We start from the raw sequence: 17,247 nt of genomic DNA on the forward strand, positions 1-17,247 counted from the left end.
ATTAGAGCCTGGAAACAGAAGTTCCCCTTCTGATGTCGTATCCCATGGTCTTCATTTGCTGAAGATCTTGAATTCAGGCTAAAGCCAAGCTAACGAGAAGGTACAAATCCAGGCTAAAGCGAAAGCAACTGGACTTTTTTGAGTGGGTTCAGTTCTAAATGACTGGTGGCGCACACCTGAAACTCACCTGACTAGGGTCTGATAACGATCAGATACCTCGTCTTCAGTTCTTTGACGTTCTTCTTCATGATAAAAGCTACAATTCTAGAAGAACTAGGTAAAGCCCATCAACTCGTGAAGTTCACATAATACGATCGGCTACTAATTCTGTAATTAATTTTTTGTTCTTTGCTTTCACACATATAGATTCAAGAGTCACGTCCCTGTTTGTAGGACTTCCTCCTACACTTGGGTCACGTGACTGCCAGGAGGTAAGGACAGATGCCCGACCAGTATGTTCCAAGTTTGAACTTTTGCAGACTTCAAACTGTCTTCTTTTTTACTAGAATTTCTGTTTCCCATCAGGACCAGGTGGATTAGTTCTACTTGAATGTAGCTTTATTTCATTCAAATTGAACCAATCTGTTGAGAAGGCACACGTGACATGACCAAAAACTTCAGAGCTGCCACTGAGTGGATAGTTTTGCTAAATCATCGCACAATTTACTAGATTTCAAGGCAGACAAACTTAAACCAAATTCATCCAGGGAGAAAAAGTGAAATCTTCTAGATAGCTAGACTTTCACATTAAACATTTGTCCATTTAAGCCAGTCTGTAGAGAAAGCCCATGAGAAATAATGATTCGTTCTTTAAAGACTGATTTAACTTTATGGTGAAATACTCTAAAATCTTGGATCTTACCTTAACGGAAATTTTAAAAGTGTCCGCCTCAGACTGCTTTCATCCAGAAAAACAATCTAAATTGTTATACTTCAACTACCTGGCCATAAACACGACATAGTCAGTCCTTTAATTTAACAACAGAATATTATACAGTCCTCATTTTGCATTTGACACTTGAAACTTTGAACCAAGGCTTTGGTAAAATGCGACCTGCTTAAAAACCCCACGGAACTCCGTCAGCAAATACCTCACAGCAAGTTTTTATTTATACATCCAAAAACAAAAGATCAAATTTCTCACACTATATACAGATATTACATACAGTGTTTGTACACATATTACATAATTTGTACACAAGAAAAATATACATAAAAATGTAAACCTTTGTATACAAAAAATACCTTAGACAAATTAAACAAGGACCGATAACAAAAGGTGACTAGATTAGCTCATCCTATCTTTAAAAACAGTAATACAGTACATTCAATGAGTATAGGAATTTGTCAGCCATCTCTGAATTCAAGCAGTTACATGTGCCTACGAGCCCTGTAAAATTTTGTTCTACGTGGTTGTTGGGAGAGTAAACTGGTGCAGCGACTAATCTCATGCTATGTGGATACAGCAGTATTGCCTTGCTTATTCCAAACTGACATTTTCACCCAACCTTTCACCCATTTTTTTTTTTTCTTTTTCCTTCTTCTCGTTTTTTTTTTTTTTTTAGGGGGCACTGTGACGGCCCAATCGTCTCTGGTGTAGCTACAGGTTTTCACACTTCAGACTGTGTTTTCTCTTTGGAAGGGAGAGACAGAACTGGGCCTTCTCACAGCTGGAAATAAGAGGAGGAGGAGGAGGGTGGGTCTGGTGCAGGCTCAAAGCTGGTAGTGATGGCAGCTGTTTGAGTAATGAGCAGACAAGCAACAAGAAAAAAAAAAAAAAAAAAGGCAAGACATAACAAGGAACACGTGAAACACCACCCGCCTCATTCACTCCTGTGCAAATCGATGTCGGAACTGAATATGTTTTTTTTTTTTGTTTTGTTTTTTTCTTCTCCACAAAACGATGCATATAATCCGATGTTTCACCAAGAATCAAGCCATTATCTACCATTATTATGCCGTCACACAAACGGGTGCCACCTCATGCAATCTCAAGACTTCTTCCTGGAGTTTAATAGCTATCAAAAAAAAAAAAACAACAACTCCTCCTCTCCATCAGGATATTATTAAAGACAAGAAGACAGCATACAAACGTACATTGATCCCTCCAACAAAGAGAACTCCCGCCCGTTTTGATAGCCATTAAAAAACTCTACAAGACACAGGTTCCACTGAACACATCGCAAATAACAATTTCAGTCCATTGCTACTCAATAATTCACCAACCAAGATAGAGACTGATATTCTAAAATACCTAATACTCAACAATGTCTGACGAGCTGTCAAATGTCTAATACATGATCTATCAAAAAAGCCATGGTTGTACTGCTGCGTGAGACGTTAACAGACAGGGTGGACAAGTCCTCGTTTTCTAAAAACTATAACCAGACCCCAGGTTTGCATCGTTTAGCTTAAAATCACTTTAATAACTGACAGTGCTTTACTTCAGACGTGCAAAAATACACCAGTTTATACCATTGTGTAAAATTTCCAAAACCAATTTACCTCCTCAGCCTTCTCTGGGTAGTCCTGAAATGGAACTTTGTTTTTTCGTGAGACATGCAAGCCACTAAAGACCATTGTATATGTGGACCAGAGAGCACCTTTGACAGTAGACACTTAAAAGTCCCTGGATTATGCCTTCATCATCATCATCATCATCACACTGAAGCTAATTTATTAGCCTCAAAGATCCACTCAAGAGAGAAGACGTTGACCTGATCAGTGAGCGAAACTGTTGTATAACCAAAAGTTTACAAGTCATAGAGGCCAAAATATATTCCTGATCGAGCCTGGATTCAGCAGGTGAAGCTACATGTAATGAGACCGATAAAATACCTTGCAATGCTAAGAGTTATGTTAATGTGTTTATTGCTTTAAGAAACTAGATTTACCTTCAAGTGTCTACTAGGCCGCTCAGAGTCCCACAACCAATGGCGAGGTCAGAGATTTTGACGTCTGAGCAAACCGATAAATGAGCACATATACAATATACACAATATAAAAACAGCTGTTTAAAAGCATTTTGGTAAATTTATATGACTGTGAAATCTGACTCAGCAAGATTCTATATCATGATAACAGTTAAATAGCTTGAAACATAATGGATCACGTAAATGTCACAATCTCTACTCTTGTCTTTCAGAGGGGTGACAGAAGCAGTGTATGAAACAGGTGGGCACATAAAAAAAAAAAATATGCAATGGCCATCTGAGCAAGGCAGGGTACAGTTGATCATTTTAAGACAGGACTAAAACTGGCAAAGCAAACGAAACTGACCACTTATTGAGGCTTCAATGGATTCCGAGCACGGTGACACAGATAATCTCTGCCGAGGTCCTTCCGCCAATTTTCACCCGCAACTCCCTGCTGTCAAAACCACAAGGCATCAAACCGGTGGACTCACACTGACTTCAAATCTCAGACAGCGTCTGGCTACAGAAGGTAAAAACAAAACTAGAAAATATTGAGGAAAATCTGAGGTTGTGCAAATTCATTATCAAATAGTGCACTATTACCACATTGCACACATGTAGCAGATGAACAGGTGTGGTTAATCAGAAGCCAGTCAGCTGGGGGTTTTAAAGTGACTGTGAGTCCACTGACCATCGTGCAGCCGCTACACGCCCTCATTTACTTTGCGTGAAAGGTGGCGTGGCGCTGTTGGCACTTGCAGCGGTGGCACTAACTATGGAAAAGCCAGCAGGAGGCGCTGTGGAGCTGTGGCTGGGCTGCACATCTTTCGGGATGCCGCTGTGGGAGGCCAATTGATGGCCAAAGGCCGCGCTGAACTGAGGGAGCTGTTGCTTGGGCTGTGCTGAGTTCAACAGATCGTGTGAGGAAGCTGGCAGGGAGGATGAAGGCGCAGGAGTCGTTAAACCAGTCAAACCGCTCTGAGGCATTGCTGAGAGAGCAGCCATGGGCTGCAGCGTCACAGAGTGGGTGGTGGCAGGAGGAGTGGACAGGGACGTGGATATGAGATGACTTTCTGATCCTATGAGATTGCCGAACTGCGTGGGGTCAGTAAGGGGGAGAGGGAGGTTGTTCCATGTCGTGCGTGGGGTTCCTGGTACCCCGCTGAGAGGGACTTCCAGCAGCAGAGGGGTGTCTGTCTGGAAGGAGCTGGCATGGGGAGAAGATATGTGGTCGCTGTATGGGGATGGCACATGCTCACTGCTGTAGTGGCTGCCTTGGGGGGACGATGTGGGCGCGTCAGACTTGGCCAGGACGTGGGATGTGTGTGTCCGTGAAAACGTTCTGTCCGCTATGGAGGTCTGAGTGAGAAGGGAGGTGGTGGCGGGGGCTACTGCAGAAGACGACGAGGTTAGGCTGGATGCCGGGGGCTGGTTAGCGGGCTGAGAGGGCGGCGAGGGAGGAAAGTGATCCCCAGTGGACTGCAGTAGGTTGTCCTCCAGCTCGAGGCTGGTGAAGTTCTCTGTAGGGATGCGGGTGTTGAGCAGGTCTCCCATGCCTCCCGGCTGTACCGGACCAGGAAACACGGTCAAGGCTCTGTGGTCCACTCCTTCATTAGGGGCCAGGTCTCCGATGGAGGTCAGGCACACCAAAGAGTCTGGGTAAGACCCCATAGCTTGCAGTGCACGTACCAACTCCTCAGCCTCCTCCGTGGTGGGCAGCAGATCCCCGTTCTTTCCTGCACAAGCATTTATCACACTTGTTATTATAAAACGACAGACAGAGGACACACAAAAGGCATAGTGGTTCACAAGCACGAGCTGGAAGACAACCTTCAAACAAGTCAAAGTCCTGCAGGTCGTCGGGTAGTCTGGGTAACACATCGGAGAAATCCTCCTGGTTTAGCTCAAGGTCATTTGGAATGTCTGCCATGTCATTGGTGATATCGTCAGGAAGCTCGTCTGTACTCAGGTCTGGAGTTGAAGGGCTCCTGCCACAAAGATAAGATAAAGAAAAGGGTCAGAGAAGAAACATGCCAGTGAAGTAGCTGTTGAGACGTGCGACATCAGAGCCCGTGAATGCGTGTTCTCCTGACACCGGATCCCCCTCACACTAAATTTTTAACTCAACAGTGTGGACACAAGTGTGGCAAACCTGATGCTGGGCGAGGGCATTGCTAGGCTCGTAGAAGGCATCCCCAGGTTCCCCTGTGGCAACGCTGGAGGAATTGGTTTCTGGGGCCTCCGCGGCCCTCTCCTCCTCTTCTTCTTGTGTTTTTTGGTGAGTGCCGGCGGTTTGGTCTTTTTACGTGGCTTTCGCTGTTGCTGCTGCTGGTGCTGCACTCGTCGGTTTCCGTCCCCGCGCAGGAAGTTATCCTGAAACCACACAGATGATTCACAATCCACACGACACGACACTTTTTGCACAGACACTTTGCACAGACACAAAGAAGTCTGTGCAAATACTGCACCACTCCTTTACTGATAACAGCTGGCTAACTAAGCTTAGCAAACAAATGGAACAGCGGGCCACGACTCATTCAAAGACAACGGAATCCACCTTTCACTAATTTCATTGGTAGCATTGGAAGGTAGATTTTATTACTTTTGGCTTTCCCCCCCAAATTTTCAGTCTTTATGCTGAGCTTAGCTAACAGAAGCTAACATACGGACATGAAAGTTCTACCGATGTCCTCATCCATCTCTCTGCGGACAACAAGTAAGATTATATCCTAGGACTTTTCAAGCTTCCCTTTAAACCCGGAACTCACCATCTTTTTGGCATGCTCTTCACAGAGTGGTGTCTGGTGCGTGATATCAAACACAGGGATGGAGCACTGCTGACCATCTGCAAATTTGGCTGTGCAACTAGCAAAGAGCTGCTGGGAACGATTCAACAGAATGTCTATAGAGAACAATAAAGGAAAAACCACAATGTGCCGCACAGAGGGCATGTGATCACAATACTCGATGACAAAGGTATTATGTACATCACAGTATGCAATAAAACAAAAAAAACATTAGATCATAGCTATTGTGGTTTTGGTGCAAAGGATACGCTGAAAGCAGTGTCGAGTGAAGGGCAACGCTCTGTTGCTGCAGGCCTGACCCTTTGTGCTGCCAGTGCAGGTCCCCATATCTGTGCTCTGCGGCCTTGTTGGAGTCACGCTGCAGAAGCAAACGGATCCAGGACTGAGCAAATGGTAACAACACTAAAAGCCCTAAACACTTGCTATTATGTGCTTATTTGAAATGCAAGCAGAACACAATTCTGGTCACGCCGACAAAAACATCAAACCTGTACAGAGAATCGCATGCTTTAACTTCCTAACTTACAGGTGGTGACGGAAGGTTAGCGACTCGCTTAACCAGACCTACTAATTACAACGTATTCATGTATGGCCTGACAGGTAAACGAAGCTGACAGATATATTAGCCGTGAGAATACCCTGAGGAGCTGCGAGAGGCACCACTCAACTCCTGGATCAACTGCCCCGCACAGTCGGGGTTGTTGCTGGCGGCGTGCAGCAAGGCTTTGCGGAAGGCATAGCGGTATCTCTTCTGGCGGATACTCGCCCTCTCCTGCCTGCACATGTGCTTGTATTTTTCCTGGAGGTATGAACAAAGCCTAAGCAGCCGTGTCCTCCGAGTCGAACCGCTGTCGTCTTCCAACCTGTTCGGAAACACAGGACAGTCATCGTGACAAAGAGTTAAATGTTATACCGTGGGTTTACGTGTGGGTTTACATGTTAGGACACCCACCCATTCTGTGGCCGCCAAGAGCTCTGAAAAGGAGCTAATCGCTCTGCCTCCTCTTCTTCTTCATCGTCGTCATCATCATCAGCGCTGTCCTCTGACCAGTCAAGTCCTGGAAAAATAGCTTGTTAGAGCAGCTCGTTGAATTCATAAATTAAAGCTGGCGTTAAATACGTTCAAATCAGTCACCTAGATGAGGAAAGAGGTCTCCATGCTCCCGTTGTCTCTTTGCACAGAGCTGCACCAGATGTTGCAATCTGGCCAGGCAGCTGGCAGAAGGTGAGAAGGCAGTGGGACGCATGACGACCACATGCCGCTGATTGTTACTGCCACTGTCCTTGCAACTGATCGGCAAGTTAGTAGCAGTGAAAGGCATTTTCCTGCTGAGCGATGGCCCAGACTGTTGTACTGGACTGGGTGCTGCGTTAGCGGGCATCCCTGGAGGCAGAAAGTTGACCGTCTGAGGTGGTGGTGGATTGCATAATAAACCCTGCTGCTGTCCTGGGAAGATGAAGGAAGTCGTGCTGGAGTGTTGGGGAGGGTGAAGAAGACCTGGATGCTGCCGCGGGAGATGAGTGTTGAGCGGAGAGGAGGGGTGGACACGCGAGACAGGTGAGGGAGTAAAGTGCTCAGGAGGTGGCTGGAAGAGGTCTGTGTCATGGCAGAGTTTCTGGTTGAGCACCAGCCGACTCTGTAGTTTCTTCTTGATGGCGTTGCCCTTCCGAGGAGTACCCACCTCCTCCCCATCGGTGTCATCCTCATAAAAGGCAAAAGGGTCCAGGAGTTCTCCGTCGGGGAGGGGTAACAGGCGTGTACAGGGAGGAGATGGCGGAAGTTCATCTAGACCATTGGGAGCTTTCAGAGCTAGTGAGGGCACAGTTATATTGAGAGCCACTGACTCCAGGTGAGCCCGTGAGCGCATTTCCTCCAAAGCGTCATGCTTCTTTTTCCGTTCCTTCTTGGGGATAAAGCCGAGAACCTGCAGGTGGCTGTTACAGTATCTGAAAAACGAGAACACATCCTCAGCATGCTGTGCAAATCCATGACTGGTATATATATTCTATACAACAAAGTGGAATTTGCCACGCATTCAAGCCATCATACACACCTGCGGTCCTCAGACTTGGGGATGGGGTTGGTACATCGCTGGCTGTTGTACTTGGCCACATACTCACACTGCTTGAAGGGGGCCGTCTTATCCTCCAGAACGTGCCGGATACAGAAAGCATAGCCATTTAGTCTGCGCTGCTTGCACAGCTTTGGGCTGTACGAGCACAACGGCTTATTGTCCACCTCTGAGAAGTGTATGTGTTTGCCTTCATACATCACGTGACTCTTGTCCTTGACAACATCAGCTGATGGGATAAAAGAAAGGAAAACCAAGAATGACATCACTTCTCAATGAAGAGGTAGCCATGCACACATATGCAGCGCTAAGAGGCATGGCATCAGTCCCTGCTTCTGTAACAGGTGATTATTAACTCAATCCTTCCCTGATATTAGAAGGTATGTGAATATGCTATTTGCTGTGTAAATATTTTTTTTGTGCCACATCAACAACTGAAAAACTTTCTTAAACTTGATCGCTCATTAAATTACAGTGATTGTGTGTGTTGTGAATAATACACAAATTAAAAAACTTGACAATAGAAAGTAAACAATTGCCTTTGGACAACAGTTGTTTGCATGCTCTTTAGCTTTCTGTGAACTGTAATTATGTGATTTTATTCCATAGTCCATGCAGTTGTCCTTCTATGCGACACACAATAATGTGATGGAGGTAAAACACAATGTACTGCCAAACAGAAGTCTGCCTGACCAACTTAACTGCTTGCAAACATAGGGATAGGATCACACAAGACAACTCAACAACTTAACAAACAATACGTAGATTATTTTGTACACAGTGGAGTTAATGCTTCATAACAAGCATACAATTTGAGAGCCACAGCTATGCCAAGACATACTGTAATGATAATTGTAGCTTAGATGCTACCTTAAACTCTGTCTTTTCAAGTTGGTGTTAACGACGCCCTGTCAGCTGAAGAGCACACTGGACAAACAATGGCAGGTTGGATAAGTGTTCTTAATATGAGTATGAGTAACCAACTTTAGTAAGGCAGACAGAGTCTGATAGGCAGCAAACGGTGACTAATGTTAGCAAGCGTAACGACTACTGAAATCCGTGGAGCTAGCTTGCCACATTAGCTTTGATACGATAGACTGCCGTGAAACGTAATATTATAAAACTGTAAACATGTTTAAGTGTATCAGTGACCCGTGCCCTGAACCAAAAGATACAAATGTATCCCTCCTCAGTCAAAAATAATTATTATCAGCACAGGTTAAGCACGAAAAGTCAAATTTGCTAGTTAGCTAACAAAGCTAAAAACACAAATTAGTAGGCGGTAGCTAACCAGGAAACGGAAACATCAGCAAATGGTAACACTATAAAGGTCTATTTCCAGTTTACTTTTATTTAGAAAAATGCACACATAATCAAAAAATAACAATGAGAATTGATCGAAACTTTCTTAGGATTTTACTGGAAACAAACACGATATATTTATGGTTAAATACTTTCAAACAAAGGGTATCCATACGAGGCTCAAGGCCTGTTACCAAAGGCCTCCGTAATAATCGATATGAATTATAGCCGCCATCGCTATATAATGTGTCATTAGCAGGCTACTCGACTTAAAACTATAAACTTTGCACGATTCTCTACATACACGTAAGGTGCCGATACATTTAGTCAGAACAGAAGTTGTAAAATAAATTTGTCTCAAATAATAGGCCTCCTAGCTACGCTAGGACACCGGTCTTTAGTAGAACGCCTGTCCGACTGAGATCACTGCAAAACGGTACGCCTAGAAATCGAGGTCGAGGCTGAATCCGATTTGGCTTACCTTGAATTGGTATGGGCTGTGTAAGGTATTCGCTCCAGATAGGCGGCCGAAATGTCTATTAGAATCAGCTAGGCTATTTGTGCATCGATATTCGAGATAGGATGGTAACGGCGATCTTCATAGAGCTCGGTATATCTTGAAGTAAGGATGCATGTAAATATAGGCTATCCAGAGCAAATTACAAGCAGTAGGTAGGCTGCTGAGGATTTTTGTTGGATCCACAGCAGACTCCTCACAGCACCACTACAGGCACTGCGGGGACATGACAACAATCCGTTCAACAACAACAACCTCTCCTACCATATTGGAAATTCAACTTTGTTAAAAGCCCCTACAGTGTTTCAGTATCATGTTAATCTCTGTTTGACACAAATTGCAGCTTGCGTGAAGGACAGTACTGTTTACATGTTCCACATTTAATGCAGCTGAATTAAAACGAAGACACTGAGAGGTCCTGCAAAGTGTTAGTGTAAAATCCACCTGGACTACGACTATCATCCTCCATATGAATGAGTTATCAGCACTGCTGCCACTCTGTTACCGGCTGTTCGCTAATGATGGAACACGTGCCTGTCAGAGATGGAGCTCCAGACTGGAAAAGTTAAGTATCATTTGAAACAGTTAAGTGTCATTCATGCACATTATTTTGATACTTTCTTTCGTTCTTTCTTTTTTTTCCCTTTTATTTTTTTTTGAAAAAGTATACAAATTTAAAGGGGGCGTTTGCAAAAATAAATAAATAAATAAAAATCATTGGGGTTTCTACAGAAAACTGATTTATTACTTTATTGTCACATTTACAAATAGCTGCAAGACTATAAACTCCACATAATAAAATATATTATTAATCATTATAAATCTGGTAATTTTAAAGGAAGACAAAATTTACCTTCTGAGGTTAAATATTTTAAATCTTTGGTCACGCCGACTAAAATGTAAATATTAATAACAAGTATCAATTTTGGATTTGGCAAATCTAAGATGACATCTTCACCCTGCAAGTAGAACTTTCACATGTTTCTTCAGGTATGTTAGTTTCATAATGTGTATAGATGATGAGAGCTCTACTATAGTAAAACACATACTATGGTAAAACACAAGTGCAAGTAAGCATGTTTCTAGGAATGTGCAAATATAGGAGTTGTGCGTATCATTTTTAAAGGATGACTATCCATTGTGCTTTAGCATATGGCAGGCTCGTCCACAGCCTGTGCTCCCTCAGTGACGGCTTTCACACATTTAGCCATGGTCTGCGAGGCTCTGCTTATCGGATCTGTGGGTAAAAGTTGAGAGCAGCTTTAAAATGTACACACTTACAACTACAATGAAGCACAACAAGTGTGTCTTACTTAAAAATTCCAGTGTCTATTTCTCGAACCATTGCATATTATTACAGTTATATTTGTTCTTAAAACAAAACCCAAAATATATTAGCTTTAAACCAAGGATCATTTTATTCATGCAATTCCTGTAAATATTTTACTTATTAGCACTGAGGCAAACACGACACCTTTAAGATTTGCCTAGCTTCTTCTGATCACACAACATCTGAAATGATTACCTTATACAGGGATAGTGATGACATTCTGGTAGGAAATATTGTTTAAATTTCAGTGTCCATTGAGAATGGACTGGAAATTAGTTTTGGCTGTCTGCTATAATTTCGGGGGGATTAGCATCACTGTACATACAATTAATTCATTCATTTTACACAAAGAGACAAACAACCATTCACACTCACATGCACACCTACAGCCAATTTAGAATCACCAATTACGAGCATGTCTTTGGACTGTGGGAAGAAGGCAGAGTACCAGGAGAAAACCCACGCAGACACAGGGAGAACATGCAAACTCCGAATACTGCTGACCCACCTGTCATGTAAAAGTCCCTCACAGTGAGCTGGGGAGGGACTAAAGGTTCAGTTAGAAGAGTCTGGTTCACTCCCTGAAAGAGATAAGTCAGATACAACCACCATCATTTACTGTAGATAGTAAATTAACTGTACAGGCCAATATTTAAATCAAACTTTTTTTGTGCTTTTCTCTAACTAAACTCGTGGTGGAGGAAGATAACTGCTGACCTTAGAGAGTTCATTAGCCTGCTTAAAGTAGTTGGCATCTTCAACGTCATCATATCGCACCAGATTTGGGGAAACCTCTGCCAGTCTATTGCGCACTTCATCAAGGGTGTCGTATGGCAGAGTCACTCCAGCAAGCTTAAAGAGGAATGGAAAAATAAATGTAATACCTTTAGTCTTTTCATGTGAAGCATAGCATGTTTATTGTGTACTATGGACCACCTCAGAAATGGCTCTGATGATCTTCCAGTCCTCCCTGGCTATGCCTGGAGTAGTTACAGCCACCTTGGTCTGCTGGGCACGGCCTTCAGTGTTCACATAGGTGCTACATTTCTCAGTGTATGCAGCTCCAGGAAGTATGATATCAGCCATTGGTGCACCCACATCACCATGGTGACCTGGTTAGAAAACAGAGCACCAAAACTAAGCAATAATTGTGCACAGGAGGAATAACCATCCATTCCTAGATGATTTCCTTATTTGAGATTTTGATGCTGGAGACGCTCAGTCCAAAATCTCTGATAAGAGTGCCTTTAGCTTTATGACTGTGACGCATGATGCATATGTCTCACATCCTATCTACACTCATAAAAGTTATTCAGTGATCCCTTGTGCACCATATGGAAGCATCCGCATTCATGCGAGTTCTTTACTCTGTCCTTTGTAAACTTTCTGTTCATTCAAAAGATTATTTGTCTGGAATTACACTGCCTCTCTCAGATGCCATTAATTAATCTTATAAATGAGCTTCTGTTGTGGTGAAGTAAGAAAGCTGACCTTGATAAATTATCAGACTGTCCTTCGGGAGGTCTTGGCGAGTAATGCAGCCAGCATCAGCCCCAACTAGGAACAGAACTTTAGGTGGGTTCTTCCTGATAGCCTCCACTCCTGGCTTGTACCCGAGGTCAAGTGCAGCCACTTGACTGGCAACCCTGATAGAACAGGAAAACAGCACTTTTATTATAATCCATCCTGAACACTGTATTGTTACCAAAAGCTTTCCCTCTAATTTAATTTTTCTTTTTATAACCATCACCTGTGAAGCACATTGAGAACCTTCCATGTTTCCTGCACTCCACTGCTGATACGAGCGTTCCGAGCAATAGTTGACAGAGTGGCCATTATCGCGGCCCCATCCTCTCTCTGCAGGCAGCTGCTGCCGACTACAACAACAGGATGCTTTGCTTTAGCCCAAACCTGCAAGACGGGATAAAAGACATGAAATTAGGAAACAACATTTCAGTTGGCCGCTAAAATTCACCAGTGATTGTTCCTAGAGTGTCACCTGGGAGAACGGATGTGTTCCAGAAGCTATTTCTTGAAGGATCTTGGCAGACTCTCCAAGATGGTCATATGTGTAACTTAAGTCCATTTCCTTTCCCACCAGAGCCACACGCAACTCATTGTGGAGCCAGCTGAGGAAGAGACACCAATGTCGTATTGAAGAGCAGGCCTGAAGATCATCCCTCAGATTTGCTAGTCACCACCACTAAACAGGTATAGATACGGTATTTAGAGCAACTACCTTACCTTTTTCTGATCCGTGCATTGAACAGAGGAGCCTCATATCGTGGGTTAGTGCCAACCAGAAGCAGCAGGTCAGCTTCTTCAATGCCAGCAATGCCAGTGTTAAGAAGATAGTTTGAACGCAGGTCTGATCTAGAGAAGGCAAGGTTAAATAAGGAACCAAATCATCAGTGCTAGTCCAACTAGATTTGTGTCACCTTGTTTCTGTCTTCGTGTATTCTTACCCAGCTCCAGCCATGGGGAATATCTCCTCGGTGCACAGGTTGTCACTATTTAAACGGTTCAGCAAGTCTTTCAGGGCAATGAGAGCCTCTGCATCTACCAAACCTCCAACAACAGCAGCAACATCGTTACCTTCAACTCCTTGCAACTGTCAGATAAAACAAATGGTGTTTAGTTAGGCTACATCAAAACCACACGTTCTAAATTAATATCATCCACTGTTTTGATATCAAATTATAACTGATGCCTAGTCAGTCATTTATTACATACTGCTCCAGCAGTTCGAGTCAGCACGTCTTCCCAGGAAGTGGGAACTAACTCCCCAGACTCATTTTTCACCAGCGGCTGAGTAAGCCTCTGTCTCTTAAGCCCATCATAAGCAAACCTGTCAGAATGGAAGCAAGAAAGATTTCAGAAATAGGGTCAACATCATACACAAATCTGTGTTTGTGACATTAACTGGCATGCGTTATGAGAAATGAACCTGGTCTTGTCTGATATCCACTCCTCATTAATATCTTCATTAAGACGTGGCAGAATTCTCATCACCTCACCACCACGAGTGCTCACCACAATGTTACTGCCCACAGCATCCAAAACATCAATGGACTCAGTCTTCCTGCATAAACCCAAAGAGAATGCATGAGTGTAGGTACACATTTTGACCCCCTAATAATTTAAGAAAGACGTATCGTGCAATCAAAAAACCTGGTCTCCCAAGGGCGGGCGGTGAAAGCATATGGTTTGGAAGTCAGGGCTCCCACGGGGCATATATCAATAACATTCCCAGATAACTCCGACATGAACATCTTCTCCACGTAAGTCCCAATCTGCAGGTCGTTGCCTCTGCCGGTCGTGCCCAGGTCTTCCACGCCCGCAATCTCACTGGCAAAACTATAGAAGCAAAACATGTACTTATTGATGTCCCAAATTCATACAGCAAGTCAGTTTCCTCTGAGTGTGACTCACCGCACACAGCGAGTGCACTGGATACAGCGAGTCATGATGGTTTTGATGAGGGGCCCGATATTCTTGTCTTCCACAGCTCTTTTGCCCTCTGTGAAGCGGCTCCTATCGCTGCCAAACTGCATAGACTGGTCCTTCATGCACAAATTTAATCAAGCTTATTAGTCAACCCTTTTATAATATTTAAAATTTAAACAAGACTGTGAAGACCGTATTATCTCTGATTTACCTGTAGATCACATTCACCCCCTTGATCACAAATTGGACAATCTAACGGGTGATTGGCCAGTAGGAACTCCATCACACCCTCTCTGTGTAAAATTAGAAAAAACAGATTTAAGGAAAATATTGTTACCTTCATACAAGGGGATCTTAACTGAAAGAAAGCTAAACTACCGCTAAAAAGTGACCCAAAAATCTCCACAACATAGCGCTGAAATGCAATTATGTATAAGTGCAGAGGAATTTTAACTCCACAAAGAAAACAAAGACTTCAGTTGTTTACTTTAACTTGTACGGTTGATCCTACCTGGCCTTCCTGGTTTTGTCAGAATCAGTTAAAATGTTCCACCCTTTCATGACAGGCATAGCACAAGCTGCCACAGGCTAGAAGGTAAATGAAAAGCAATTACTGCTTATTTTAAGTAGCCATTGCAAGTCTCTGTAAGATTAAGCAAAAGGAACACAAGACTAACAGACACGCAAGGCTTTCTAGAGAAGAAATAACACCTAAAAATACCTTAGGAACTTTCTCTATTTCCACAAGACACATGCGACAGTTTCCAGCAACTGACAAGCGCTCATGGTAGCAGAAGCGGGGAATCTGCATGCCTGCCTTCTCACATGCCTGTGACAGAATACAATCACGGTATTGTATTGGATGCTGTGGCTGAAGATCTATGGAAATGTGCAAGTCTTATTGAGGTGTATGCATTTTACCTGCAACACAGTAGTGCCTGGCTCTACCGTGATAGGCTTCCCGTCCACAAACACCTCCAGGAGGTCGCTGGCGGCTGCTGTTGCTGTAGATGCAGTGCGTGCTTCAGGCACAGACAGAAAACGATTTAATGCAAAGCCTCCCCTTTCAAGGACTTTTGTGTTATTTATACAAAATAACGCTTATAACTATCTCACACCTATTTTTCTTATTTACGAGTGTTTTTTATGTGCAACTGAGCTGCTGTGACCAAGCAATTTTACTTGTGGATCTAAGTCTAAATCCAAATGGATTACAATTTATCATTTAAATCGCCACATATTACAATAAATTCATGGTAATCTACAGCAATGGCAAATTAGTTACACACTCTGTCATTGGTTAAACTGAGCCAACAACAGCTTGGCACCCAATGCGGGTAATCCTGCCTATAATCCACCAGTGGGGCAAAGTAACAAGAATATTTAGTCCTTGGACGCAATAATGGCTATTGTACAGAAATGCAAAACACATCTTAAATGCAGAATCATCCAGACATTGAATCATTAAGTCATATTATGTCGTTACCATTTTGAGTTGCAGCCGCGCCTCCTTTAATAATAGCTGATGGAAAGAGACTGCGACTCGCAACAGGCAAACGTAACATGCTGGAAGAGAGGCAGGAGGATAATATTAAAGTCTACCGTTAGCTCTTCTTATTGACAGAGTTTCCCCTCGAAATGGCTTTAAAAAGTAGGTGTATGATAGCTAAATTAGCCTCCATGAGGAGACCAAAACAAAAACAGAAGTAAGCTAGCTCCATCGGGGCCGTTACGTAGGGCAGCCAAATGTACAGCGACGTATTGGAATATTAATAAAAAAATAAAAAACACATGTCAACATTTACCGTACACGTATAATTAATTAGTTCGTGTTTTGAAACCCAGAAAAACGCTTGAAAGTTTACGAAATGCCACACAAACTGCCAAGTAGCTGACCAAATATTCCAAGCTGTTCATAGCACGCGACATTGTCGTCATATTGTAACGTTACTCCGTGATATAAAAAAAAAACAACTGCCATCGCGTGAAGCTGTATTTTTACGTTTGTAACGTTACGTTAATTCCATCTCAACGTGTTACATTCGATCCAATCTAGGACAGCTCACTGCAGACACGCTGGCGTAATAAACTCAATCCGTCAGAGTAACTTTACCACAAAATATACATGTAATGAATCTTCTCTAATGTTCGGCGCGTTATAGTTGCTTAGTTTGCGGTGACTTACCTCGCCGGTGTTTGTCCTCGTGAGACTGCGAGCGATGCAGATTGCGCACCGTTTTGTTATTGTGCTGCGTCACGGATTAAATAATCCTGTAGGCATAATCCAAATAGGAGGTCTACTTTTCTGCAAGTCATGACTAATCTACCACTACAGGTAACACCAAATAGATGAAGTGATGTAAACCTTTCCCCGCAGATACTCATCTAGTTTGTTATAGTATGCTATGATGTGGCACAGTAACAGCCTTCAGCTTCAGTCTTTGCTTATGGATACACACTTGGATTGTTATCAGCCCAGTTGAAAGAGCACATTTGTCTACAGAAACAATCTGGTGGGTCAAATATCCTCCAGAGTCTATAAAGTGCCAGACAGACATCCTTACATGTGGAAGAAGATTAAAATGTTTACTTCCTTGTCCATATTGTCGCAAAGATACAGCTCACAATCCCTCCACTCACAGGATGATACTCTATCTCAGTGACGTAATCCTTACAAGTCAGAGTTCACCCCACTGAAAAACAGGAGATGACAGAAATTGCAAACAGACCCAGGGGAAACAGAAAGGAAATGCAGGTCCGGATTTAAATCAGACTCGTGCATACTTTCTTGGCTGTGTAATTCCTTCAGGAAATCTAGCATGTGTGAGCGTAAAACATCAAAGCCCAGTTTTTATAC

General features: G+C 43.2%; 2 protein-coding genes across 5 annotated transcripts; both read right to left on the reverse strand.

Annotated features, from left to right (window-relative positions):
• Positions 1 to 1,088: 1,088 nt before the first annotated feature.
• ino80da (INO80 complex subunit Da) lies at positions 1,089 to 8,145 on the reverse strand. The gene is made up of 9 exons (XM_084545245.1): positions 7,777 to 8,145; positions 6,858 to 7,669; positions 6,675 to 6,780; positions 6,361 to 6,585; positions 5,971 to 6,080; positions 5,684 to 5,817; positions 5,068 to 5,288; positions 4,746 to 4,903; positions 1,089 to 4,651 (listed from the first exon to the last, which is right to left on the reverse strand). Exons 1-9 carry the CDS (start codon positions 8,058 to 8,060, stop codon positions 3,630 to 3,632), a joined length of 3,072 nt encoding a protein of 1,023 aa, XP_084401371.1. The 5' UTR covers positions 8,061 to 8,145; the 3' UTR covers positions 1,089 to 3,629.
• Positions 8,146 to 8,901: 756 nt separating this feature from the next.
• On the reverse strand, positions 8,902 to 17,213 carry LOC311488504 (NADH-ubiquinone oxidoreductase 75 kDa subunit, mitochondrial). 4 transcript variants are annotated; one of them, XM_084545246.1, is made up of 19 exons: positions 16,576 to 17,213; positions 15,877 to 15,956; positions 15,312 to 15,412; positions 15,112 to 15,219; positions 14,902 to 14,978; positions 14,602 to 14,683; positions 14,376 to 14,506; positions 14,115 to 14,300; positions 13,891 to 14,025; positions 13,677 to 13,791; positions 13,409 to 13,554; positions 13,188 to 13,316; positions 12,943 to 13,072; positions 12,694 to 12,854; positions 12,435 to 12,589; positions 11,880 to 12,055; positions 11,661 to 11,795; positions 11,452 to 11,524; positions 8,902 to 10,850 (listed from the first exon to the last, which is right to left on the reverse strand). In XM_084545246.1, exons 2-19 carry the CDS (start codon positions 15,953 to 15,955, stop codon positions 10,759 to 10,761), a joined length of 2,211 nt encoding a protein of 736 aa, XP_084401372.1. In that variant the 5' UTR covers position 15,956; positions 16,576 to 17,213; the 3' UTR covers positions 8,902 to 10,758. The 4 variants fall into 4 exon arrangements, with proteins under 4 accessions (XP_084401372.1, XP_084401373.1, XP_084401375.1 ...); XM_084545247.1 differs by having other exon boundaries at positions 16,981 to 17,032; XM_084545249.1 differs by lacking the exon at positions 15,877 to 15,956 and having other exon boundaries at positions 16,576 to 16,610.
• Between the last annotated feature and the right edge of the window lie 34 nt (positions 17,214 to 17,247).

Source organism: Chelon labrosus, assembly GCF_963514085.1.
Source record: "Chelon labrosus genome assembly, chromosome: 5".
NCBI lineage: Eukaryota > Metazoa > Chordata > Actinopteri > Mugiliformes > Mugilidae > Chelon > Chelon labrosus.

Excerpts from the sequence above, each read along its gene's own strand:
- ino80da (XM_084545245.1), bottom strand. The coding sequence starts at position 8,060 with ATGTCATTCTTGGTTTTCCTTTCTTTTATCCCATCAGCTGATGTTGTC. Across the intron at positions 6,781-6,857 it reads AGACCTCTTTCCTCATCTAG|GACTTGACTGGTCAGAGGAC; the intron begins GTGACTGATTTG and ends CTATTTTTCCAG. Across the intron at positions 5,818-5,970 it reads CACTCGACACTGCTTTCAGC|ACATTCTGTTGAATCGTTCC; the intron begins GTATCCTTTGCA and ends TGTTCTCTATAG.
- LOC311488504 (XM_084545246.1), bottom strand. The coding sequence starts at position 15,955 with ATGTTACGTTTGCCTGTTGCGAGTCGCAGTCTCTTTCCATCAGCTATT. Across the intron at positions 15,413-15,876 it reads CGCGGCTGCAACTCAAAATG|CACGCACTGCATCTACAGCA; the intron begins GTAACGACATAA and ends CTGTGCCTGAAG. Across the intron at positions 13,317-13,408 it reads TTCCCCATGGCTGGAGCTGG|ATCAGACCTGCGTTCAAACT; the intron begins GTAAGAATACAC and ends TGCCTTCTCTAG.